Source organism: Cynocephalus volans, chromosome 8 (assembly GCF_027409185.1).
Source record: "Cynocephalus volans isolate mCynVol1 chromosome 8, mCynVol1.pri, whole genome shotgun sequence".
In the NCBI taxonomy this organism is placed as follows: Eukaryota; Metazoa; Chordata; class Mammalia; order Dermoptera; family Cynocephalidae; genus Cynocephalus; species Cynocephalus volans.
Window position 1 is genome coordinate 44,719,942 of NC_084467.1, and position 25,517 is coordinate 44,745,458.

Consider the following 25,517-nt stretch of genomic DNA (forward strand, 5'->3'; position numbering starts at 1 on the left):
ATTTGACTGCACAGGGGATACACTCCAAGACCCCCAGAGGATGCTCAAACCGCAGGTAATACCAAACCCTATATTTACTTTGTTTTTTCCTATACATAAAAACCTACGATAAACTTTAATTTATAAATTAGGCACAGTAAGGATTAATAATAATAACTAATAATGAAATAGAACAATTATAACAATATACTGTAATAAGAGTTATGTGAATGTGTCTCTTGAAATATCTTACTATACTGTACTCAGCCTTCTTGACTGCGGGAAAGCGAAACTGCAGATAAGGGGGGACTACTGTATTACCTCTGTTTTATGAATGAAGAGAGCAAAGCCTAGAGAGAGTAAGTCATTTGTTCAAAGTCTTGTGGTGTGCTGGACTTCCATACCAGGTGTAAACACACTGCTGAATTTACTGCATTTAACTGTTGCTCATGAGAAAAGCAGACCCCTTTGGTCTCCCTGGAACCTCTGGGCTGGAAAGGCGTCACTGGAGGAAGAGGGCTCACTGAGCCTTTGCTCAGCAGGTTCTGCAAGATGGCCATCAGATGTCCACTGTCAGGATAACTAAATCCAAAGGCCCCCAGTCAGCATGACGTAGGAGAAAGAACATGGGTTTTGCAGTCAGATGGATCTGTGTCCAAATCTCATTTACTAACACTAAGGTCCTTAGGCAAGTCACTTAACCTCTCTGCACACTGGATCCCCTCATCTGAAAATGGGGTTGGTGGGTGGTTTAAATGAGGAAACAACATGAAAATCCCTATACTCAGAGCCTGGAACAATCCCGGAGCTCAGAAAAAGTTGCCCTTGTTTTATTTCATGAAATACAAATGCAAACGGCAGGTACCCCTGAAGGATGCCTTATCCTGCCATCCAAGCATCTGAGGACCCCATTGTCTCTCAGACAATAGGAACACTTCAGTGTTGGCAAGGAGTCTTGAAACTCCATCTTGGAGTAGTTGAAGGCATTTATAAATTCCCAGAGAATCCTGCCCCAGAAATCCAAATCCATTGGCACTTTCTTCAATTCATAAATTCACAAATTAACAAAAAGGGAAATGTCTGTTGAATAAAAGAATGAAAGCACTTGGTGGCTGCTCACTGATTGAACATGTCTACAGTGTCAACTCACGTAAATTTTAGAGGCAAACAACTGCCAAATGGGGACCACCAGCTCTAGAGGACCAGAGACTCAGGCGATGGGAACAACCAGAGTCACTCTGTCCAGCTCCTGCTCCAGGAAGCACAGCATGGGACCATCCCACTGTACAGAAGGGGGTAGTTACATCAAACTACTTCACATAGGGTCAGGCAAAATGCTTCTAGCTGGGTCAGACCTGAACTTGCTGAGTGATTTCAGAAAAATCTCTGCACCTTCATTTCCTGACCTGTAAGAGGAAGGTCAGCTTGGTTAATCAGTGAAATCCCCCTTCCAGATGGAAAGGTTCTAAGACACATGAAAACAAATCTACGTATTCAATAAGTAGCACCCAGAACTGTAACTTATTCACCTTGAACAATCTTCCCCTCCCTCTAGCCTTTAACCCTCCCAAGAGATGCCTGAAGGTGGGTCAGAAGCCATCCCCAATCAAATGAGCTATAATTAGAGCTGAAATGCTACTTTCATTAGGCAAACACTGGGCTTTTCTGTGGTGACTCCTGGCTATATTTGATACGTACAGAATGCAGAACCAGAGAGAAACAGCTGGAAGAAACCCCCGGCCAGGTGGGGTCAGATAACATAATGGGGGAAACACAAGAATTGGGACTTGTTCCCATGTCCCTTTCCCTCTCAGTGAACCCCCCTTCACTTATACTATTCTAATACTATAATGTTCTAATAAAAAGTTGTGTCTGGGGGGAGAGGGCTTAGAGTCAAAATATAACTAAAATATAACACTGCCATGTACTCCAGCAGCAACACTTGCATTTTCTCATTTGATTCTCGCAACCCCCATAAGGCAGGTATCATCACCCCATTTTACAGATGAATAAACTGAGGCTCAGGAAGATGAGGCAACTTGCCTGAAGTCTCACAGGGTAAAGGACCTGAACCCAACTATTTCAGATACCAACAAACTCACTACACTTTACTGTCTATAATCTTTCTTTTAGGGGTGGGGAGTGGGCTCTATCCTGGGAGCTGGCACAGCCCCAGGAACCTGGTAGGCTATGGAGGTTGCTATAGCAACGCCAATTAAATGGACAGTGGGTTGGCTGCTGAGTTCTCATTCAGTTGGGAAGCTGTGAGCAAGCCTTCTACCAGGTCCTGCTGCCCCAAATTCTGCCTGACTCTCGGGGTCCCACTCTGGCTGACCTCCTCCCGGCACCCCCCCCACCCATAGTCCTTGCCTGCCTCTGACCAATGTTTAACTGCACAGGAAGAGGGGTCCTGGGCCTTGTGCCCCAGCCGGGCTCAGAAAAGGGAGAAAGAAGGTCTCAGAATACTAAGAGAAGGGAATCTTGAAATTGTAAAGTCTTTGAAATTCTGGAATGTTGGAGATCAGAGCCCAGAGAAAGGTGAGAAGGTATGTAGGACCTCACAGTGAATTATCAGGATAGCCCACATGAGAGCTGGGCATCTTGTCTCCTGGGTTGCTGCTATGGCTGCTGCTCCCAGGGGCACCTGTCAAACCTCCGAGAGCTCAAGGAGCCTGTCTTTGTCATGGAAGGGAGACCTGCCACCAACAAGCTGTATGTCTTTGAAGCAGGTCTATCAGCTTCTCTGGGCCTCCAGTTCCTCAACTGTCAAATAAAAGTGGGCCTGGGAAGCAGGAGGGCTGCACAGCCCAGAGGGTGGGAAGGCAGCAAGTGCTGGGGTGGACAAGGGAGGAAGACAGAGGGAAACACTGGGTAGGCAGGGAAGAGAGATGACGAGCACAGGGGTGGGGCAGCCCATTGGGGGACAGGAAGGAACATGAAAAGAGACATCAACAAAAGAGGCAGATGTGGGGAGAAGAGGGAGTACAGCCCTCAGGCAGCAAGACAGCCAGCCCCCCATTAATACCCACAAGGAGGCTGCTTTCCCTTCCCTTTCTGCCCTGGTATGTGGGGCAGCTGCAGGAGTGGGGTGCGGATGGCAGAGCTGGCTGACTGCAGTGGAGGAAAAGCCCCCTGCGGCCACAGCCCTCCTCCCCCAACACACACTCCAGGCTGCACACAGCTCTGCCCCTTGTTCTCTGGGCAGCCCTGGGCGAGTGGCTGAACCTGCTCCAGCCTCAGTTTCCTTCTCTCTAAGTGGGGATCCACCTCCTTTCCAACGTTGGCATGAGGATGAAAGTCACAAGTGGGCGTGGCCAGGCTTTGTTCCTTCCAAAGCTCAGAACAAAGCACTGGGCTTCCCTCCCGCGCAGGAGCCTCCAGGACAGGATGCAGTGTGACTCCTCAGTGGGGTGAGGAAAGGACGGGGCCTGTGGCAGGACTGTGGAGGGCAAGGGCAGCTGTAGCTATACAAGGAAATGAGGGGCCGCTTTTCCCAGGCGGGGTTCGCTCTCGTGCATGTTCTCTCTCTCTCTCTCTCTCTCTCCCTCCCTCTCTCTCTCCCTCTCTCCCTCCCTCCCTCCCTTTCTCTTTCTCTCATGTGGAGACTGGTAGCTCTGTTGCTAGGATACAAGGAAACCCAGTTATCACCAGCAGCAGCCCTACATGGGACTCTGGCCTCCATTGTCTTTGCCTCTGCTTCTGGGGTGACTGTTACCCCTAAAGAGGGACTCCTGGGTCCCCACCAGCCCCACTGTCCTCCACACCCTCCCCCTTCCTCCAAGCCTTTTGTCTCAGGCTCCCGCTGCTGAAGCTCTGACTCAGGACTGCTGAGTCCTTCCCCACCCCCTTCTCATCTCCTTTTTAATTTAACAAATGTCACGGAATGACCTGCCGGGTGTAAGTTTGCTTTGAGGATTAGAGCTTGGAAAAGAAATCATGGAGAGACAAAGCCCTGAGTGTGGGAGGTGGGTCTGGGGCTTGGCTCCAGCCCTCCACCTCACCCCTGGCTGCCTCTGCTGCCACCCAGCCGGCCATGGAAGCCAGGGCTCCTGGACTCAGCCCGCTCAGGGCAGAGGAAAGGGCTGGGGCCTCAAGGTCCTGACTGGGTGGCCGTGGGCAAACCACTCAATCTCTCTGAGCTTCAGTGTCCTCCTTTACAAAATTCAGAAAGTTAACAGTACTATATCTCATGAGGCTGCTGTGGGGATAGAGGGAATTACTGCACGCAAAGAGCTTAGCGCAGTGCCTGGCACACAGTAAACACTTAGGAAGTGCCAGCCGCCATCAGCACTATTGGGATGATGATGAGGATCCACAAGAACAATCGTCGGGGAGACCCAGAGGATGTACTAGGGCTACTTCCGGGCAGAAGGGTTCAACAGGCCTGTATCCAGCACCTAGTGCTATGGGGACAGTATCCAATCTGCAAGACGGCTGTGAAGAAAGCCTAGAAACAGGCGACCAGAAACCAGCATCTAGACACACCCGACTGTTTACCAGGCGCCCCCGAGGGCTCGGCACCAAGGGTTCAACTGATCACCTTACTTGAGCCGCACAACCTCCCAACAACTCAAGTCTGATGAGGAGACTGAGGCCTGCAGCAAGGCCCGCTCTCCCCAGCCCAAGAGGCGGGACTCACTGCACGTGGTCTCGGACTCATCGGAGCCGTCAGGACACTCCTCCTCGCCGTCACACTTCCACCTCTCGGGGATGCAGTGGCCATTGTCACAGGTGAAGTCGCTGTCCGCACAGGTCTTCTTGGCTGCAGGACAGGGAGAAGAGGGAGAAGGGCCTGGTGAACACAGGAGGCTTCTCTAGGACACACAGTCAGGTGGCAACGGGGTGACCAGAATGTGGTTGGTCTGAAAGCTGAACCACCTGACCTCCCACGGTAGGCCTTGGAGTGCCTCACCAACCAAGGGGAGAGGACAGGAGAGAAATGCTTACTAATTCCACAGGAGTTTACTAAGCTCCACATGAAGTCGGGTAACACCCTGGCCCTGCTCTCCAAGTCCAGGAGCTCAAGTCCAGCAAGGGTGACAGGACCTGTCACATCCTTGTCACACCCCTCTCTTCCCACAAAGTCCAGTTCCACTGTCACTGCCTCCAGGAAGCCCTCCCTGATTCCCTATGGCAGCTGTTATAGCCCCTTCGGCCTGTTCTCAGTTCCTTTACCTGCCTGTCCCACTCCCACCAACCAGACCAGAAGTCGAAGCCCCTTCTGCTAGCACCAGGGAGCTGAGGATCATAAACCCTCAAAGTAGATGATGACTTTGTTGCAAGATGAATGAGGTATTTTGTGTTCGAAGTGGGGGAAAGAGCATATTCTGGACAAGACACCTAAATCAGTCCCTGCTCCTAAGGCACTTACAGCCTGCAGGGGGCACTTCCACACTGCAGCAGGGATTTTAATCCCAGCTTTGCTGCCTCCTATCTATGTGACCTTGGGGATGTTACTTAACCTCTGAGCCTCCATTTTCTTATCTATAGAACGGGGAGAAGAAAATCAAGGGCTATGAGGAAGAGTAACAAGAAGTTATAATGTATGAAGAATATGCAGCAGAAAAATCAAGTACAATGTATTTTGAGAAGTAAAATAAAATTAAATTAAAAAAATTTTTTTCTAAAACGAAAAAAAATATGCATCAGAGATTCTGGCATATAGCAGATGATCAATAAGCAGCAGCTATCGCTATTTTCATGGTTTGGGTCTTAATTAGAAGCAAAAAAAAAATGGGGTGTTCTCTACCCACACGAGATGTAAGCAGGCTGAGATCTCACAGCTGGTAGCAGAGCTGAGACAAGAAAGGGACCAGCCCCAGCCCAAAACTCTTTGCTGCCCTCTGTGCCTTGTCCTGAGAGGAACTAGAGTTTCAGGGTCAGGGAGGGACAGGAAGGGGCTGACCATATCCTCCGGAGCCTGATTATTATTGCTCTGTGCTGTCCTGGTGCTTCAGCCCCCTCCTGAGCATCAGCACCCAGCGCTGACCGCATCTGTCAGGCCAGGGCAGGAGCGAGGCAGTTGCCCTGACAGGCCTTCAGCGGGTGAGCTGGGGCTGCCTGGCTACCCCCAGCAGGTGTGTGTGTCGGGGGGGGGGGTGTTAGAGACTAGAAAGGAGACCTTGAGGACCCCAGCCTTGACTCCCTGCATCTGCCATAGCAGCCCTGGGCCTCTGAATTGCTGAGGGTTTATCTGTATCACATCTGCTTTCAATTTACATATCCCCTGCCCATACTTGGGCTGAGGGCCCAGGACCTGCTACAGAGCAACAAAGTGGGAGAAAAAGAGCACGGGGCAGGGGCTAGGAGGTCTGGATTTGAGTCTTCGCTGTGCTGTGTTTTGCTGTGTGCCCTCAAGTGAATCACTGTCTCTTTCTGGCCCTTAGTTTCTTTCTTCATGAGAAGGGAGGGTGATTTGGTAAGATATAATCTTTCAGGTGTGGTAGGTCCAGATCAGGAGGCCCAGAAATGCAGGTGGGTGGGGAGAGAGGTCTCTTTTCAGTCCAGAGGAGGCTTCCTCAGCACAGCAGTGACTTATCCAGGCCTTGGGGAGCACAGACCTCCAAAGTCCTCACTTTGAATGACCTTGGGGCTAGATGTGACTTCAGAGGCCACCAGGATCCTGCTCTCCCCAGGGTCTTCACTCATCTGCCTCTCCCATACTTCCAGTCAGCCCCACCTTGACTGCTGGTGGGTCCCTGCGCACCCCATACTATTTATACCATCATGCCTTGCCCAGGCTGTCCTTTGAAAGCCCTTTCCCCCAACTCCACCTTCTTTCCATTATACACTGGGCTTAAATATCACCTCCTCCAAGAAGCCTTTCTTGAAAACCTCCAGTCTTGGTCAGGGGCCTCTCCCCTGAGCTTCCACAATCCTCTGACTGCCTCTCTAGAGCTGAGGTTGCCAAACTTTCTCTGAAAAGGACCAAAGAGTAGATATTTTAGGCTCCAAGGACAATGTGGTCTCTGTCATGCTACTCAATTCTGCCTTATGGGTCAGAAGCAGCCACAGACAATAGATAAATGAGTGAGCATGATGATGTTTCAATAGAACTTTACAAAATCAGGTGGCAGGCTGGATTTGGCCCATGGTCTGTAGTTTGATGACCTCTGCTCTAGATCATCACTGATCCCCATAGTCCAACAGGGTTTGCTTTCCTCCCTGTCTCTCCAGTGTCCTTCCAGCACAGGGACTATGTCAGATTTGGCACAAGACACAACCCAGGGTAGATCTCAGCGCAGGAGGGACACTGAACCAATTGCAAACACAGCTGCCCAGCCTTGCTCCCACACCTCCAGGGCCAGGGCTCACCTTCTCCCCAGGAAGCTCCTTCCCATGGGCCATCTTTATTTAAATCTTCCCACAGTCCTTCTGGCTGCCTCTGGAGCCACATGACTGTTCCCCCTCCCTTGGGCAGCCTGGCAGGGATTTGGGGAGAGAGATTGAGTCCCCTGAATCTGTCCCATTTCTGCCTTTCTTTTCAATGGAATCTTTGCGGTGTATCTGTATTCCAAAATGAGTTTCCTTGGCAGACTGCCTCTGCATGTGCAGGGCTAGAAGAAACCCAAGGAATCAGAGTCCACCTACAGATGGGGAGCCTGAGGCACAGAGAGGGAAAGGAGCTGGCCCAGGGAAACACAGCAAGGCAGGGATAAGAACCAGCTCTCCTGTCTCTCAGCCCAAGGCCTGCAAGAAGCCCTCCCCGAGCCCTGCACTGAGAGGTTATTGTCTGTGATAGATACCAATGCCGCTTTTTGGTCAATCCTAGTCCGTAATCATCTTAAAGTAAGTACCATGATGAACCACAGCACCTGAGGAGTTTCCTAACATGAACACAGGAGGATTTCCCTTTGCAAGAAGCTCAGCATCCAAAAAAAGAAACATGTATCCTATTTTTTTCTTTTTCCTATGCTAACATACACTAAGTGTGTCCTGTGTGCCAACCTCTGTGCTAGGTGTTTTACCCAAGAAACCCCATTACAAAGGACCCATTATGTCCCTACTTGACATAGGAGGAAATCCAGGCCTGGAGATGTTAAGTTACATTTCCGGTCACACCTGGGTGGGAGCAGGGCCACAGTCTGAACCCGTAGCCAGGCTCCTGCTCTTCTCTATCATGCCCCCCCAAACAAATGCTTGGTGGTATCAGATGTGGAAGAAAAGCACCAAAGTAGGTAGGAAAGCCCCATGGAAGCTTCAGCGCAGTATTCAATGAGCCTCACATCTGACCCAGATTCTGCCCTGAGAACACAGAAGAGAATCAGCTCAGCCCAGTCCCTGGGAGCTCAGAGCAAGTGGGTAAGGCTGGCAAGATGCAGGACCACGCAGTGCCCAGAGAAGCAAGGCTGGAAGAAGAAGGTGATGAAGGAGCTCTATCACTGCACATAGGACAGACAGATACCCTCCAGGACCCTTTCTTCCCTGGCATTCTCGAAGCCCGGGGGTAAGCTTGGTCTCTCTCTGTGTGCCAAGCCCTGACAAGCACTGGGCAAGGAGGCCAGAGCAGCCAAAAGCACCATCACAGTCCTGAAGGGCAGCATGAGGTCAGCTGGGCCCAGGGAATGGCAGCTACAGGGATGGGTGGTGTTTGGGGAACAGATGTGTTCACTGTCTAGACCAGTTTAGACATTTTCTACCCTGGCTCTCTGGCCTGGGACCTTTCCCCCAATATTGCAGTGACTCCTCACAGCTATCCTGGTAGCTGTTGTTGGTTCCATTTTACTGAAGAGCACATTGAGGCTCAAAGAGGTGAGGGTCATAGGTGGCAGACATGGGATTTCAATTCCGTGTGGCAGCTGCCAAAGCTTGGGCTTTTTCTACTAAGGCCCTCAACCACCTCAGCATTACTAGCCGAAGAGTGAAAATCCCAGAGAGGTAAATGCAGTGAAATGCCTCTTAGGTCCCAGGCGCCATAGGACAAGGCAGTGGGGCAGATCAGCCACATAGCACATGGTGAGATGTGCCCTGGAATGTGCCCAGAAGTGTGCAGCAGAGCAAACCTGGGCCTGTGATGACCTGTGCTCTGCTAATGGACTTCCCCGGGGAAACTGGGGCAGTGGTCACTTTCAGGTTGAAGACTAGACTAAACCACCTTAGAGGGCCCTATCAGAAGTGCAACCACATGGAAGGATTTGGAATCAGAGCTGAGACTGAATCCTGGCACGACCACTTCCTCATTGGGAGAACCTGGGCAAATTCCTTCCCTCTCTGGGCAAGTGGGGATATGGCTTTCTCATGCAGCTCTGCCACAAGGACAAAGGCAAAAAGACTCTCCTAGGGGATTCTGGTGGTCATTCAGTGTAATGTGCCCAATAGTCCCTGGTCAAGAGGCCATATCAGTCCTGCCAAGAGATAAGGGCTGAGCAGTCATTCTAAGGCTGTCAGAGCAAGCCACGCCAGACCCCCACTCTCCTGGACTTGCTTCCGGTTCCCAGGGCGATTCCCCAGCTGGGCTCAAGGCTGTGGCTCCCTGTTTCCAGGGATTTATGTCCCTTCATGCCAGTCTGCTCCTTGGACAATGCCCACCTCTGTGAGTCCCTGTACTCTACAGCCCAGGAGTGATACATAGTCATCCAGGGTCTGTGACATCATAATCTGGTGCCATGGCAACAGATAGCCTGCCACAAAGGACTTGGAATTCCAGGGGGCAGTGAGGAGGGGCTGACCCCAGGGCAGCATGGGGGAGAGCGACAAATCTAGGACAAAGGAAGTGAGAGCTGCTGTTTATAACAAGAACACAGGCCAAGGAAAGTCAGACAGTCCATGGCCAATTGAACTCTGCTCTGTCCCTTGTGGGCTGTGTGACCTTATGCAAGTCACACAACTTCTCTGAGCCTCACTGTCTTCATCTGCATTCAGGCATCTGGTCCCTGCCTCACAAAACACACAGGGTTGTTGTGAGGAGAAGTGGGCGAAGGACGGCACTTAGGCTTTACAAACTGAAAAGCAAAAAGGAGCAAGTCTGAAGTGTGTGAGGTTGCAGCCCTGGCCCCAGCTGCCGTGTGTGACACCAGGCCCGTCAGTTAACACGTCCGGGCCTGCCTCCTCTTTGGGAAATGGGGGTGTGGTGCTGACTGATTCTGAAGCCCCTCTCAGTCAATACCCAAAATCTATGATCTTGTGAAATTAAATGATCATGCAGCACCTCCCAGCTTCTCCGCCCCCAGAGGCGTCCTCCCCTGAGACAGCCTGCAGCCTTCATGCAGCTGTTCCCGACCCACACTCGTCCTACAGCCCCAGTGCAGAGAGGGGCTTCAAAACAAACAGCAGTTGGGGCTGCCCAGCGGGGCGTGGCTTCCTTTTGGCCATCAGAATGCTCCGCCATGTCAGAGCCCAGGGTCTTGAAGCCCCCTGTACAGCTCACCCATTTTACAAGCCTGAAAGCCAAGGCTTAGAGAGACGTGATGTTCAAGTTCACAGCTCACGTCTGTGGGAGGACTGCATGTGAACCCAAGTATTGACACCCAGTCCCACTGTGTGGCCAGGAAGCCAGGGAAGTGCCACCTAACCCAGCCCAGGGGTCAGGGAGGGCTTCCTGGAGGGCACTGTGTTCAAGGAAGAGGAGTCAGCCAAGCTGTGGGAAGGGGGAGAGCAAGGAAGGGCATTCCAGGAAGAGGGATCACAGGATCTGGGGCGTCGAGGAGCCAGAAGAGCGGCCACTAGGAGCTGGGGAGGAGGCAAGTGGCAAGGGGCCTGGAAGTTCCATCAGGCGAGGGGCTAGCTGCCCCTGCTTGGCCCCAAGCTGGCCCTCAGAGGCCCAGTGCAGAGGCCTGGCTCTCCTTGAGCTCACCTAGAAACCCACCCAGCCTCTTGCTAAGCACAGGGCTGCTGTTCAGCAGCCAACAAAACCCATGGCTCCAAATTGCCAGAACATCCTCTGGAATTTGGTGAGACCATGCAAGATGGACGACTGGCCCCTAACAGAAGAAGAGAGAACAGGATGGCCAGACATGTGGGACAGTTATTTTCCCCCTTGGAGATTCATGATGCCCACTGGCTTACTAAAGGCCCTGAGAAAGGCTGCAGTACAGAAATCCAATAGTGTTTCCTCCAGCACTTCCAAACTTGTTTAACCAAGGAACTCCTTTCTTGGATGCCACATCTATTAATTTCCCGAGAAACAAGTGATCCAATGAGCCACACCTGGGAAAACATGCTGGGGTGCAAGCCACTCATCCCACAGATGAGAAGATGAGGCCCAGAGAAGTGAAGGGCTGGCCTATGGTCACACAGCACAGGCTGGTATTCAGCCATCTGTCTCTGGGCCAGCCCAACCAGGCCATAAAAATTGGAAGGTGCACAGAGCACTCAGCTCAGACTGAAGCTGAGGGGGCCCCACTGGAAAGACCTTGGTCCAAAGAGCAGAGACATGTCTCGAGGAGGGCCCAGGATGGGGGAGAGGGGATGGATACCAGGCCACCTGGGACAGAGAGATGAGAGATGTCAGGGATACAGGCTCTGTCTGCCCTCTGGTTTCTGCAGAGAGGTCTTGGGCCCCAGCAAATGTTCTTTTGAGGACAGAGCAGAGACCCAAAAAGAAAGGTGGATTCCAGGTTAGCACTATTGCTGAGCGACCTGGGGCAGGTCCCTTTCCCTATAGGACAGTTGAAAGATCAAGAGAGCAAAGATGTAAAGCCCCCATCTTGGAGCCTGGTGCATGGAAAAGACTCGGCTGTTGCCACTTCCTCTCCCAGGCCTAGGCCAGCACCGGGTGGCCTGGCTCCAGCCCGCAGCCCAGCCCTAAAGCAGCTGGGCCACTTGTACCCGGGTCGGGGAGATGAAAGGGTTGCTCCCCCCCCCCCCCCATTACTCTTCTGCAGAGCTCGCCAGGCCCTGGCGTTGCCAAGACGACCACTGCCAGCTGAAGGAAGATCCGGGGTGGGGGCCAGGGGGCGTGCCAGCCCACCCCTGGCCTACTAACCTGGCAGGCAGATTTAAATGACAGCCCAGGAAGCTACTATTAAACTGTCACCCTAGTCAACGGGACAACAGACCCAGAGTGTTCTCTGGCTGCAGCAACAACACAGCAGGAGTGAGAGGGGGAGGAGACAGTGGCTCGGAGCAACCTGCACCCCCTCCTGGGAGGCCCTGGCCCGCCTGTCTGTCCACCCACTGCCAGAGCCACCCTCTCAGACTGTGGCAGGTCCTGGCACAGAGCTGGGGCACAGCCCAGAGCCTGGCAAACTTTATTCTTTATTTTTAAGTAGATGAACCCTTTTTCCACCTGAAACCCCAACATATAAACAGATTAAAATGGGGCTGCACGGTTGCAAGTAGGGTGGGGTGGGGAGACTCCATAAGCTGTTTCCCCATCAGCCCAACAGCCCTGCTGGGGCCTCCGTGAAACCCTGGGGTCTGGCAACACTGGCTTCACATCCTAGCCCCTCTCCAGACATGTGATGTTCCTAAAAACCCTTAGTTTAAAGATCCTGTGGGTCTATTACAACATTAAAAATAATTTGCATGTGTTTCAGCTTCTGACTCTCTAAGGACCAAGGCTCTAAGACTGCAACTCTGATTTGCACACCTGAACCCCTGTGATGAGACTCCGTGACAGTTACTGCCGGAGTCAGAGATGTTGATAGGCTGTGGCCGGCCCGATTCAATCCCTGCAAGGGACTATTTCTCTGAGTCCACACATCCACAGCTGACAGTCCCCGACTCCGGGCTCTCGGCGGTATGGGGAGCGCAGACCGCTCCCACAGCATCCTGACCTAATAGCGCAGAGCCAGCACCCAGCAAGCGTGGCAGCCAGGGCTCGGCTCTTGGCTCCATGCTGCCTGGCACATTCCAGGGCTCCAGCCCCATCAGCAGGTGACATCTGCATGTGCTTTCTTCCCCGCTCTCTCATCCCACCTGGGGAGAATGAGGGGACTGAAAAGCTGCAGGTACTGAGGAGGAGGGTAGACACAGGAAGGGTCTGAGGGAGAGGATGAAAGAAAGCATGAGTGGGTGGCATGGTGAGGCCACTTTTTGGTGAGGGCATCCTTGCTTTTAAATTGGGAAAAGTTTCCCTCAATTTCCCAGGTTCTCTCCTCCTTCGACTCATTCCACTAAGGAGTTACACTTTCTAACCAGGCCAAATCACAAGACAAAAACAAAAACCCGAACACTGAGGTGTCAAAATGAGGTATGAAAGTGTCAGAGAGACCAGAGGGAGTGACTGAGTAGGAAGCAGTCACAGGGAGGCTTTCCTGGAGGAGGTGGCACTTGGGCTGGGCTGAGGGATAACTGGGGAGTGTCAGGATCAGCACAGTGCCTGTGGCAGAGGACACAGATGTCACTCCATAAGCTGCTCACACCACCATGACCCAAATGCTGCCCTCAGCTGGGGGTCCTTTGAGGGAGGTGCCATCCAGTAGACAAGGACAGGAGGGAGCTCCAGAAAGGGGAACGGGCTTGAGCAATACTTCCCAGCCAGTAGAGTCAGAGTCAGAACTTGAACCCATGTCCCTGTCCCCTGATCCAGGACTCTTTCCTCAATCTCTTCAGCCCGGTTGTCCCCCTGACACCACCTCACACAAGGTCTGACGCCAAGTGGGTGCACAAAGAATAGCTATGGCCCCACACCTTTAACAAGCCACATGACCTCTTCCCATTCTGGGCTTCAGTTTCCTCACGTGAACAAATCTTTAAGGATCCCTTCTAGCTGACATTCTGAATCCGCGACCCCATGACAAATGGGTTGTGGTTCTTAGTGCTGCTCCATGTCCCTCCAAAAGGGTCACCTGGGGCTTCCCATAGCCAAGTCCCTCCGTTGGACCCCAGCACATCCCAGCTGCTCTCGGACACTGCCCATCCCCGGGCCTGCTGTCACCAAGGGAGGCCCAAGCCCTTGCTGGGGTATGTAGGACTCCCTGTCACCACAGGGAAGATGAGCATCCCCAAGGGACAGACCACAAAGGCATCTTCCTGTCCCAGTGATTTGTGGATGCAGGAGGTATTGAACTAGTGATAGCTGGGGGGTGAGGAGGAGAGGTGGGCAGGATGGGATCAGTAGGGGTCCCTGGCGCCTGCAAAGAAGCCAAACATGGTGCAAGGGGCACTGCTTAGAGAAGCAGGCAGCTCTCTGAGAAAATGGCCACTCTCCTGCCACGACCCAGGCTCAGGCCAGCCCCACCCTGGATTTTGGCCACCCACTGGCACCAGGATTATAGGTCCCAGGGAAACAGCTAGAAGAAAACTCATGGTGTCTTCAAAACAGAAGTCTCCAGAGGCCCAGAAACCCTTTAGGGCCTCCAGCCCAAAGTCCTGCCTGGCTCCCAGCCTCACATTCCCCCTCCACTTGGGTGCAGAGCACTTGACCTACCTCAGCAGGAACTCAGCCTCCTCTGATCAGGAGACCTTCCTGAGGGGATCTGTGGCTCTGTCTCCCCTGGGTAGACCTTGGAGCTTACCAAGGACCCCCACATTCCAGACCTTGTTCTCCTTGCCACCAGCCCCTTGATGGAAAGAGGAGCAGCTCTTCTGCTTCTTCCAAAAAGGAGAAGGCTCCAGATCTTATTCTAGCCATGCTTTGTCACCAACACACTGTGTGACAAAGAGCAGGCCTCCATGGGCTCTCTCAGCCTCCACTAACTGCGAGTGGGAAACCCAGGGCTCCCAGAGCATATGGTGAGAGACAAGAGTCTAATTTCATTCTTCTGCATGTAGATATCCAGTTTTCCCAACCCTATTTATTGAAGAGACTGTCCTTTCCCTATTACATGTTCTTGGCACCTTTATCAAAATCAGTTGGTTATAAATGTGTAGATTTATTTCTGGGTTTTCTATTTTGTTCCATTGGTCTAAATGTTTTTATGCCAGTACCATGCTGTGGTTACTGTAGGTTTGTAGTATATTTTGAAGTCAGGCAGTGGGATGACTCTAGCTTTGTTCTTTTTGCTCCAGATTGCTTTGGCTATTCAGAGTTTTTTGTGGTTCCATACAGATTTTAGGACTGCTTTCTCTATTTCTGTGAAAAATGTCATTGGTATTCTGATAGAGATTGCATTGGATCTGTAGATCACTTTGGGTAGTATGGACATTTCAACATTTTTTATTCTTCCAATCTATGAACACAGGATATCATTCCATTTATTTGTGTCTTTTTCAATTTCTTTCATCAATGTTTTATAGTTTTCAGTGTAGAGATCTTTTACCTCCTTAGTTAAATTTACTCCTAGGTATTTTGGGGGTTTTTTTTGGTAGTTATTGTATATGGAATTGTTTTCTTGATTTCTTTCCCAGATAGCTCGCTATTGGTGTATAGAAATACTACCAATCTTTACACATTGATTTTGTATCCTGCTGCTTTGCTGAATTCGTTTATTAATTCTAACAGTTCTTTTAGTGGAGTCTTTAGGGTTTTCTATATATAAGACATTGTCATCTGCAAACGGACAGTTTAACTTCTTCCTTCCCAATTTGGATGCCTTTTCTTTCCTTCTCTTGCCTGATTGCTCTGGCTAGGACTTCCGGTACTAACGTTGAATAGAAGTGGCGAGAGTGGGCATCCTTGCCTTGTTCCAGATCTTAGAGGAAAAGCTTTCAACTTTTCCCCTGTTTGGTATGATGTTAGCTGTGGGTTTGCCCAGAGCAGAACCCTGCAGCCAGGGCCAAGGAGGCCAGGCTGGAGGGGCCCGAGAACCCATGAAGTGCAGACACTGCCTCTGACAGAGTGGGTGATCATCAAGTGATGACCCCACCTGTCTGGAGCAGGGGCTATGGGTCCCTCCTCCCTATCCCCATGCAGTCAGGGCACGCTGGCCCCTGGTGTTGGCAGTAATGTTGATGCAGCACCCTCCACCCACTAGGCAGTGACTGCACACACTCGGAGCAGTCCTGGCTAAGTGGAAAATGTGAATGCTTTCACCAATTAGGCTGGTAGGAGAAGCATTTCCTGAGAGGAGCCCCATCGTTCCATCCTGGTGACAAATGGGCAGCAACACCCAGTTATTGGGAAATCTACCTCCTGGTGCCGGGCCTGCTACCTGTCTGGGGAGCCCTCTGTGCTGGGCACTGGGCTTCTCGCCAGGAAGTGTGGGGCAGGCCACACCCAGGAGGCTGCTATGAGTTCTCTGCTGCCTCCAGCCTCACACTGGCCAACAGGGAGCCTCTGCTGATCTGTGTGCCCAACAGGAGGCTTGCAGGTTAGGGTGTCACTCTGTGAAGCTGCTAAGACCTGTGTCAGAAAGGCTGCTGGTTTACTTGAAGATAGGTTAAAATAATTCACTGAGGGCTGGCTGGTTAGCTCAGTTCATTAGAGTGTGATGTTCTAACACCAAGGGTAAAGGTTCAGATCATAGAACCAGCCAGCTGCCAAAAAAAAAATTTTTTTTTCCCACTGAGAATGAGGTTGGCATTGGGCTACCTCCTACCCCTGGCCTGGGGATCCTGGCTCTGCTCTGTGGCCTTTGTGTAAGCCCCTTGCCTTCTCAGTACCTTGCTTTCTCCTCCATGGCATGATGGATTGGACAAGATAAGCTCTAAGTTCCTTTCCTCTTTAGGTATAGTGTTACCCAACACCGGGCCCAGAGCAAGGCTGACAGAGGGAGGGAACTACGTCTTGGTGCCCAGGCCCTCACAATCCACCCCTGTGGCTCTAGATGGGGGGCTATAATTCCAGAGTCAGTAGCCATTGTCTTCCCAAAGGCCTCTCCATAATCAGAGAGCCATCCTTTCCTGTCCTGCTAGCTTCCCATCTCCCCTGGAATATGACCGAGTGCCTTAGAAGGGTACTCAGGAACACTTCAAGCTGCTATGCTAACTGCTCTGACCTATCTCTGGCCACTACCTGCCTTCCATAACCATTCAATGGTCACAGGCAAACCATAGGCCTTGCCACCAGGGGCCTGTACTCCACCAGGCAGAAAGCCCTTCTTCTACCTCCACCTGGCAAAACTCTCCTCCACCTCTCAAGGCCAGCTCAAGCATAACTACTGATTATGTGCAGTAATGCCCCCCACCTCTGACAAAGCAGAAGTGAGTCGATCCCCAGTCCAGGGCCCATAGGGGCCCAGAGCACCAAGGGTAGAACATCAGTAAGCTCAATTCCCCATACAGTGCTTATTCTGCTGCCATATTTCTGGCAGGCCAGATCCAGGCAGTGTCTGCAGGGAGCCCTTCCAGGCTGTGTCCACCCTGGCTGTCAGCATTGAGATAAAGATCTGCAGCCCTGCTGGATAGCACTCATCTCCCTGTTGACAGCCTGAGACCTCCAGAGCCCTGCACCGGACAGCAGCGAGCTCAGTAAGTCATCCCAGAGGCTCGGCAAGCTGGTGACACGAGGCTCAACCGCGGCTGTGGAGCTGGGCTCAAGGAGCTACAAACCCTCCCCAGTTTCTTTTAGTGATAGCTGGGTCTTTGGCCGTGGGAAAGCCCTTCACAGGGAGTAGCACAGAGCCAGGCTGGGGTTGGGGGAGCCTCTTAGTGGTCTGAGCCTGGGGAGCCCCGGGCAAGTCCCTTACTCTCCTGTGCCTCAGTCTCCTCATCCAGACATCAAAGGAAAAAGGAATCAGGTTTTCCATGTGCATCATTCATGGGCCTGCCTCAGTCACCCCACAAGGTGAGAGTGAAAGGGACAGAGATAGACGGAGGGCACTCCAGGTGTGGGGGGCAGGGCCAAGTGGTGTGGTCAATGTAGTCAGCACCTGCTCTCAGGAGGGGAGACAGGTGTGATGAGGACAGCAGAGCATGTGGTCCAGAGAATGAAAGGACCCAAAGGCAGGGGCAACAGAGGAGCCTCGGCTCAGAGGTGGGGGCCATGGAGGTGTTTGGAGGACAAGGAGAGTGTCTGATTGGGAAACTCAGCTGAGCCCAGATGGAATCTAGCAAACTGGCCCCAGACCCTGAGTGGATGCAGAGTTGAGTGACAGGTTCTAGACACCACCCCCAACCCCTCTGCCTGGATCCTCATGGCAAGAGGTGGGGGTCACTACCGCCTCTGAGAGATGAGGAAGCAAAGCCCTTAAAAAGCAGTGATTGTCCTAAGGTGACAGAGTCAAGGGAGAACCAGAACCCAAGTTGTCTTATCCCTAATTCCATACGAGGAGAGGAAAATATGAGAGGTGGACATTCCTTCACAGAGTTTACAGCCAAGCTGAGGAAACAAGAACCCTAGACATCATGGCCACAACCCAAACAAGACAAAATGGTCTTAATTAGAATTGAGGATGGTGAAGTCACTGTGTGGCCAAGGACACTCATTTCTCCTCTCCAGGCCTCAGTGCCCCCCAGCTGTAAAACAAGGATGCTGAACTCGGCTGTCTCCAAGCCCTCGGCCCAGCGCCTGCCTTCTCTGTGAGTGAGGGCTGCTGGGGCGAGAGGACGCAGGGCTGGGGAGGGTTCGCTGTCTGGAAGAGGGAAGCTTTAAATTGGACCTCAAAGAAGGGGGAGATTTTGGCTGGCAGCAGTGGGGGCTGAGGAAGCCCATCCTGAGAAATCTTATTTGATCCAGAAGGAAAAGGTCAATTCAAAAAGCAAACGGGAAAGGCTGTTTTTGGCTTCTTGGTGCATTTGGAAGTCCTTTAATCTTCCCAGGGGTTGGCTCCAGCTGGGAAGTGTGAGCCTGTGGTCCACGACCCCCACCCAACAGCAAGATGCTTAGAAGAGATCATCGGCAGGACAGAAGCTCTTACTGAGATTCGTGAATCACAATGGCCAGACTTCTGATGTCCAGTTAGACTCTGGGGGTGGGGACCTGCAGCTGTGCTAACAGCAAGTGACTCAGAATTTAGGTACTGGGAACAACCTGTACACCTATAGGTGAGTTACTCAAGCTCTGAGAGCCTCAGTTTCCTCACCTATAAAATATGGCTAATGGTCTCAGGTGGTGAGAATTAAAGGAGATTGTAGATGTTGAAATTACATGGTGAACTGTACAGCTCCACAAGGCAGGTAGAGCTCTTGTCAATGACATGGTTTACTTCTTACCACCACCACTCCCCCCACTGCCCACTGGTTTTCCTGCAGGAACTCTGGGGAGAGCTGGACAAGGGGTTTGGCTCAGATGGGAAAAGCTTCCAGTCTCACGAGGTGCTTGGGAGGGAGGGGCCAGTCCACATGGGGCACTGCGGGGAGGCTCAGGAGGAGCCGAGGGGTGAATTGCAGGCAGAACACACCTGGAACTTAAGCCCTGGTGGGCATCTGGTCCAATTCTCAAATTTCATAGATGGGGAAAAAGAGGCCAGAGAAGCCTGGGCTGACCTGAGGTCACACTGCCAAGGCAACCTCGGCAAAGCAATTACACTCCCTCCCAAGACCCAGTCATGGAACAGAACTACAGCTTAAGAGACACATGGAAACATAAAATAGCCTTAGAAACACAGAACAGAATCTCTGTATCTCAGGAGGGGATCTTAGACTCTTAAAACACACAATTTAAAGTACTTAGACCCATTTGGCTGAAACATTAGGACCATGGAGTCACAGAATCCTTCCAATTTTGAAATCACAGAGAATCTTAGACTCACGAACAAAACAGAATCCTAGAAGCTTTGATTCACAGAATTTAGTCCGGGCACCAGGAGTGGCAAAGGCCTGCCCTTCCCCCCTCCCCCCGCCAGTGCAGGAATCCTGTTCCCAGCGCTGACATATGGCCATTCCGCTCTCTTGAATGCTCTCAGCGACGGGGGGCTCAGTCAGCTGTGCTGGCTAGAGGCTGGACACGTTCCTTCCTTTTGAACAGAAAGGGAAATAAGTTCTCAACAGGAGATCCCCACTTTGTACAAATGGATTTTTCACCCCTCCTTGTTCTTGGCTCTAGTCAGAAAGATTCCCAGGGAAGTGGAAAGGAGCCAAGAGCTGCCACAAGATGACTTTAACCAGCAGACAGGCTGGTGATAGGTTTCGGTGGGAAAAGGGAAGGAGAGGGGCGATTAATTCCAACTTGCAATGCGATAAAAGAAATTAAGGCATAATACTGAAGAGACAGCAGTTCTATTAACCTGTGTGGAATACCAATTACTTCAGGCTTCTCAAAATTGCTAGAAATAAAGAGAAAACCCTAAAAGAGAGTGTGATTGTGGCGCAGGGCTCATCTGGATTAGGTTGTTTGTTTGCCCTGGCACCCTAATGATGGGAATGAGGGAAAATTCCCTGTTTCCTGGGAGACAGCTATGCCAAAGTGGGGGAGGAAAGGCAGGCCCACGCGCAGCCACTGGACCGCTTGGCAAATGCTCAGGGCAGAGGGGGTCCCCAGGCTCACTTTAAGGAGAACTTGGTGCAGGGGCTGCTGGAGGTCCCCTTACCCAGTGCTCACCCTTAGTCGCATATTCTGAGAGAGACCTGGGAAGGTCAAGCTTCTGCTGACTCCGGTCCTAACTGGAAAGTCTCAGGTCCCTGCTGCTAGAAGCCAAAAGAATCAACTAGGAGGGCTACTGTAAGCCATGTATCCTGCCAGGTGCTGGCAAGCCCTGCAGTTAAGTTAGACCTTCAGAAGGTGGCCATGTTTCAAGGTGTTGGTCCTGGGAGAGCTGGGACTCCGGGCTCTGGCCGAGGCCACCCACCCATGTGAGGCCAGCCATAGGGCAAGCAGCATGAGCAGAGTTAATGGCCACAGGCCACAGCTCAGTGCCCCCAGACAGAGCTGTGCAGGAGACAGACATGGCTATGGGAGGCGAGCAGAGGGAAGGAGTGGGGCCGAGTGTCTAGCGAACCCTCACTTCCCACTCGCATCCTGGCCCAAACTTCAGCCACCCCCACCACTTCTCAGAGTCCCTTTTATAGGAGTGCCCATCAACCTGGGGGTCCTGAGCTAGCATGGTTCCCCCAATAAGACAGGACTCACTACAGCTTGGATGGAGGGGAAGCCAATTCGGAAACAGCCTGCCCTATGAACACTGCCTACTGCCCTAGGACGATTCCACTCACCTTGGTCTTTTCTTCAAGTGAACATTTCTTCCTAGCACAGAGGCTTGGAAGATTCTAGTCTGCTGCTTGCTGTGGCCCTTCTCCTACCACGGGCTCACCCTTGGGCAGGCTCACCATTCATCCAGAAATGAATGGTTGGCTGGGCTCCTTCCACCTTCCCTCCCCTCCCCATGCTACTGTCCCTGGGCTCCGGCCCGTGCAGTTGGGTGGAGGAGAGGCCATCCTAGAGGACTCACCAGGAGCAGGTTAAGGAACCCAAGGGCTCAAATCCTGGTTTTGTCCTTATTAACTGTGTGATCTCAGGCAGGTTACTTCACCTCTCTGAGCCTGTATTTTCCTCATCTAAACATGTAATGGTAAATCCTGACTTGCAGGGTATTGAGTTATGAAATAACATATATCAGTGCCCAACACGGCCTGGCACCTAGAGAATATTCAGTGATAGAAGTTCCTCCTCACTTTTCTCAGCAACTGTGACAGCACCCCCACTCCCAGGCTTTGTACTTAGTAGGCCCTTAAGATTTTGTTACAATTTTTAAAGAGCATCAGGAGGCCTGACCTCTGTCGTTCTGGGCCACCTGGTTCTTCTCTGAGTTATTTTCTCCATCTATAAAGTATCAGGGATGTTCCTTGGAGAGAAAGGTTGAGGTGGGTGGAATCATCACCAGGCAATTAGCTAGGCTTAAGGGTAGGCTGTTTCAGAAGCAGATTCCTCAGCTAATCCCACAGTGATTATAACCAAGCGGGGCAAAGCCAAGACTGGCTCCCACCTAGATGCACAGGCAGAGAGTGGCTGTCTCAAGGAGGACCAGCCACCACCTTCCCTGTCCCCACACCAGTCTCTCCTAAGCCCCACAGAGAACAAGAGTCCTCTAGGATGGCCTCTCCACCCAAGTGCACGGGCCAGAGCCCAGGGACAGTAGCATGGGGAGGGGAGGGAAGGTGGAAGGAGCCCAGCCACCACTCATTTCTGGATGAATGGTGAGCCTGCCCAAGGTCGAGCCCATGTGAGACCCAGATTGCTGGGAGGCCAGGGTGTCCAATGGGCACATCTTCCTCATCTTTGGGAGCTGGGAGTGAAGCCCCCACCCCCTACCCCGCTCCTTCGTTCTATTGGAAAGCCTTCCCTGACTTCAGGTGGGATCTGAGACCTCCTCTGGCCCACAGCCTCATGACCCTGTGTTGCTGTCACCCAACTATCTTTCTCCACCAGACTAGCAGCTCCTTGGAGGCAGGACAAGGTCTGCACAAGCAGGCACCAGGGGGATGCTTAGGAAGTATGTACTGAGTGAACACATGCAATCTTGAGGATGGGTCTTTTCTCTCTAGACAGAATCTACAGCCCAAGATACAAACCATATTTATTCTCCAGCATTCTGCGTAGATAGTAAAAACGATAACTGTTAAAACATTGTTTTAAAATCCTTCATCATGCATAATGACCTGGGGCTTCAGTCCATTCCAAGTTCTCTCCTGTTGGGTGGCACCCCGACATCCTTCTCCCCAGGTATATGAACCACCTCTTGTGACCCCCTCCTACTTTTCCAAAGACAGTGGTGTGGTACCAAGGAGAACAGAGCCAAGGACCAAGAGGCCTGAGCTCAGGTCCTGGCTCCACCCTGAGGGCTACTGTGTGGCCTTGAACAAGCCACTAGCCTTCTCTGGGCTACAATGTCACAAACTGTTGGATGAGGGGGTGGGTCCTACTGCTCTCTGAGGCCTTTTCATCATCACAAGCCATATGTGGGGGGCTGGTGCTGGAGGACAGTACTAGCAACCAAGCAGATGGTTCTGGCAAAAGGTTCACAGTCTGCAAGGCTGGGTTGGGCACCAGCCTCTGTCCTGGGCCCCACCTCCTGGCCTGCTCCTCAAGAAACCCTTGGACACATGAACTCGGGCCTCAGCCCTGACCATGATCATAATGTGATGGCCACCTCCTTGCGAGGTCCTTATCAGTCCACCTCACCTTACCTCGAAGTTTACGAAGCCCTTTGCATACACCTCCTCATTTAGTTCTTACAACCACCTTGTGAGGTCCAGAGAGGGACAGAATGGGCCTGGTCACACGGCAAGTCAGTGGACCATTGGGCCCAGTGTTCCCCAGCAGCACAGCTGCCACCTCCGTAATATGGGAAGAACACAGACTCTGCAGTGGGAATCCTGACCTTGCACCTGAGCAATCCTGAGAAATAGGGGTGGTACCATCTTAGGAACCTCTGCGGCCCACCATGAACATCCAAGAGCATAAAAGATGCCAAAGGCACAAAGTACTGGCCAGGCAATGGCCCAGTGGTACAGAAAGAGCCTGGGCAGGCCTGGGTTTTCCCATCTGTCAAAAAAGGGACAAGGATTCCTGCCCTGCCCACTCCCCAAAGGCCAGCTGTGCACTTGCCAAACTGACTCCTGTCCCACCTTCTGCACAGCCCATCTGGAACCACACCTCAGCCAAGAGGGGTCAGGAGGCCCAGTCCCGCTCTGACTCAAGGCACCAGGAAGCCAGGCCTGGGCACGGACCGCACACACAGATGTGGGCTCAGACAGAAGTGCATACACTCAGGCGCATGCACACAGAGAGGCACACTCAGATGTGCACCACATACTGAACATAGTCAGACACACATGGCATGCTGTGCGCACACTGCAGTACACAGACCACATACCCACACATGCACGGGTGGCTTCACAGGACACTCACTCACACACTGCAGACAAATATGCATAGATTTTCCTTTCTCTCCTGTGACAGCCAGATGGTGGGATTCTCCCAAAGGGCTACCATTTAATGCTCTAATTAATTAAAAAAAAAATTCTCAGTACCCAAAGCCTGGGTTTGTTCCAAATGCCCCAGGCATGGCCCAGTCTGAGGCCAAGGAGGGAAGCAGGACCTAGGGGGAGGGGTTCCCACTATACCCAGGAGAGTCTTCGCCTCTCACCTGGTGGGTGGATATACCTAGCCTAACAAGGGAGGCTGGGGTCAAGGACCACCTGCCCAGAATGTAGGCCTAATCCTGGTTCCAAGAGTCCCCAGCAACTCAGGACAGGGAAAGATCCCCTTCCCAGCACTCCTGGAAGTGTCATCTGGCCCTGCTTGCACACCTCAGGAGACAGGGAGCTCAGTCCCTGCAGAGGCCACTGGTTCTCCTGTCAGATTGCACTGCGGTGAAAAGGTGTTTACTGACACAGAGGTGGGCAAGAGGTGGAGCTGCACATCCAGATCCAAATGTGCCTTTACTGAACCCTGCTATGTGCAGAGCATGTGGGAGGGAAGTGAAGGGAAGAGGATGCCCAGAGTTACCAGACAGTCTGCTGTGAGAGAAGGGATGAGGCGGAGAGCTGAGGCCCATGCAGAGGAACTGCAATGCACCCTGCCCTCTCCCTGGGCTTACATGCCTCCAGGGATGGGGAGCTCACTATGTCTCCAGGCAGTCTGCTCCAAGTGGACCAGAGTCCATCCTCAGCCGGGTCTCCTGGGGAGCCCCAGCCCATTTTCAGGGCCACGAGTGTCCCGAAGACTCAGGCTGGCAGGAGCCCAAACACTGCTCACCTTCCAGGCCTTTTGTCTGCCTTCCCCCGGCTGAGGTCTTTGCTGCTGAGTGTTTGGGAAAATGCAGCAATAAATGTACTGCCTCACTTATGAGTAATTTGCTGTCTGGAGCTCTGCGTAAGCAGAGGGCTGAATTAACACGGCTTAATTAACATTAGTGTTGTGACAGATCTCAACCGGAGTAGGGAAATCCCCCATCCTCAACGCCCAGGACCTTGCCTGCCGCTTCCCTGCTCATGTGGGAGGTGAAAGGCCCAGGGAGGGCTCTCAGAGCTGCTGACAGACGTGACTGGGGGCTTCCTCTTTCCCAGGATTAGGAGGGATTTGGGATCTGGGGGCTGGAAGCTTGCAGGAGATTAGCACAGAAAGCCAGGAGCCTCTGCAACTCCGGTTCCAAAGAATCTTTCAGACTAAGCCTTTGCCTGGCGCTGTGGCTAACACACGGGCCTCAGAGTGTGACAGACCAGGGTTTGAATCCTGCTGCTGCCACTCACATGCTGTGTGATCTCGGGTGAGTCTCTTCACATCTCTGTGCCTCACCGTCTATGCAAAGGAACAGGACAAATCCTCACAGGGCTGTTAAAGGATTCATGAGGTCATACACAGAGAACAAATGTGAGATCCAAGATCCGAGAGCTTAACTCCCACCCCTAGTAAGCATAAGGGCGCACTGCACTGAGTGATTACTGTGCTCTGTGCTCATCATCTCCAGTCCTCCCAACCAACAGTCCTTTGAGGCAGAGACTACCATAACCCCATTGTAAAGATGAGGAAACCAGGGCACTGAGAGGGGAGATGATTTGCCCAACTCATGTGCTGTGTGACTTTGGGGGAGTAGGTCACACACTTGGGTGGCCCCACCACACAGCAGGCGGGGATGAGGGGACCACACTATACTTCCTAGCAAGAGCCCCTTGAAGGATCCCAAGAGCCAAGGTGAGGGGAAAGGCCAGGCCGTGGAATGATCTGTGAATGAAAGACGAAAGGAGAAGTGTGCCCTTGGGCAGTGGGCATCCGTCAGAGGCCCAGGTTGCTATTTTTCAACCACTAAGACTTTACTAAACTGCCCCCACGTGCCTGGCCTGTGTCAGGCTCTGAGGAAGAGACAAATGCAGTGGGAAGTTCACCCCCTGCTCTCAGG

General features: G+C 52.2%; 1 protein-coding gene across 1 annotated transcript in view; it reads right to left on the reverse strand.

Annotated features, from left to right (window-relative positions):
* LRP8 (LDL receptor related protein 8) overlaps nucleotides 1-25,517 on the reverse strand; it is an 85,208-nt gene that overhangs the window by 42,044 nt on the left and 17,647 nt on the right. Inside the window, exon 3 of the mRNA XM_063105099.1 lies at nucleotides 4,619-4,741. Coding sequence (XP_062961169.1) covers nucleotides 4,619-4,741 — 123 coding nt within the window. The remainder of the gene's footprint in view (nucleotides 1-4,618; nucleotides 4,742-25,517) is intronic.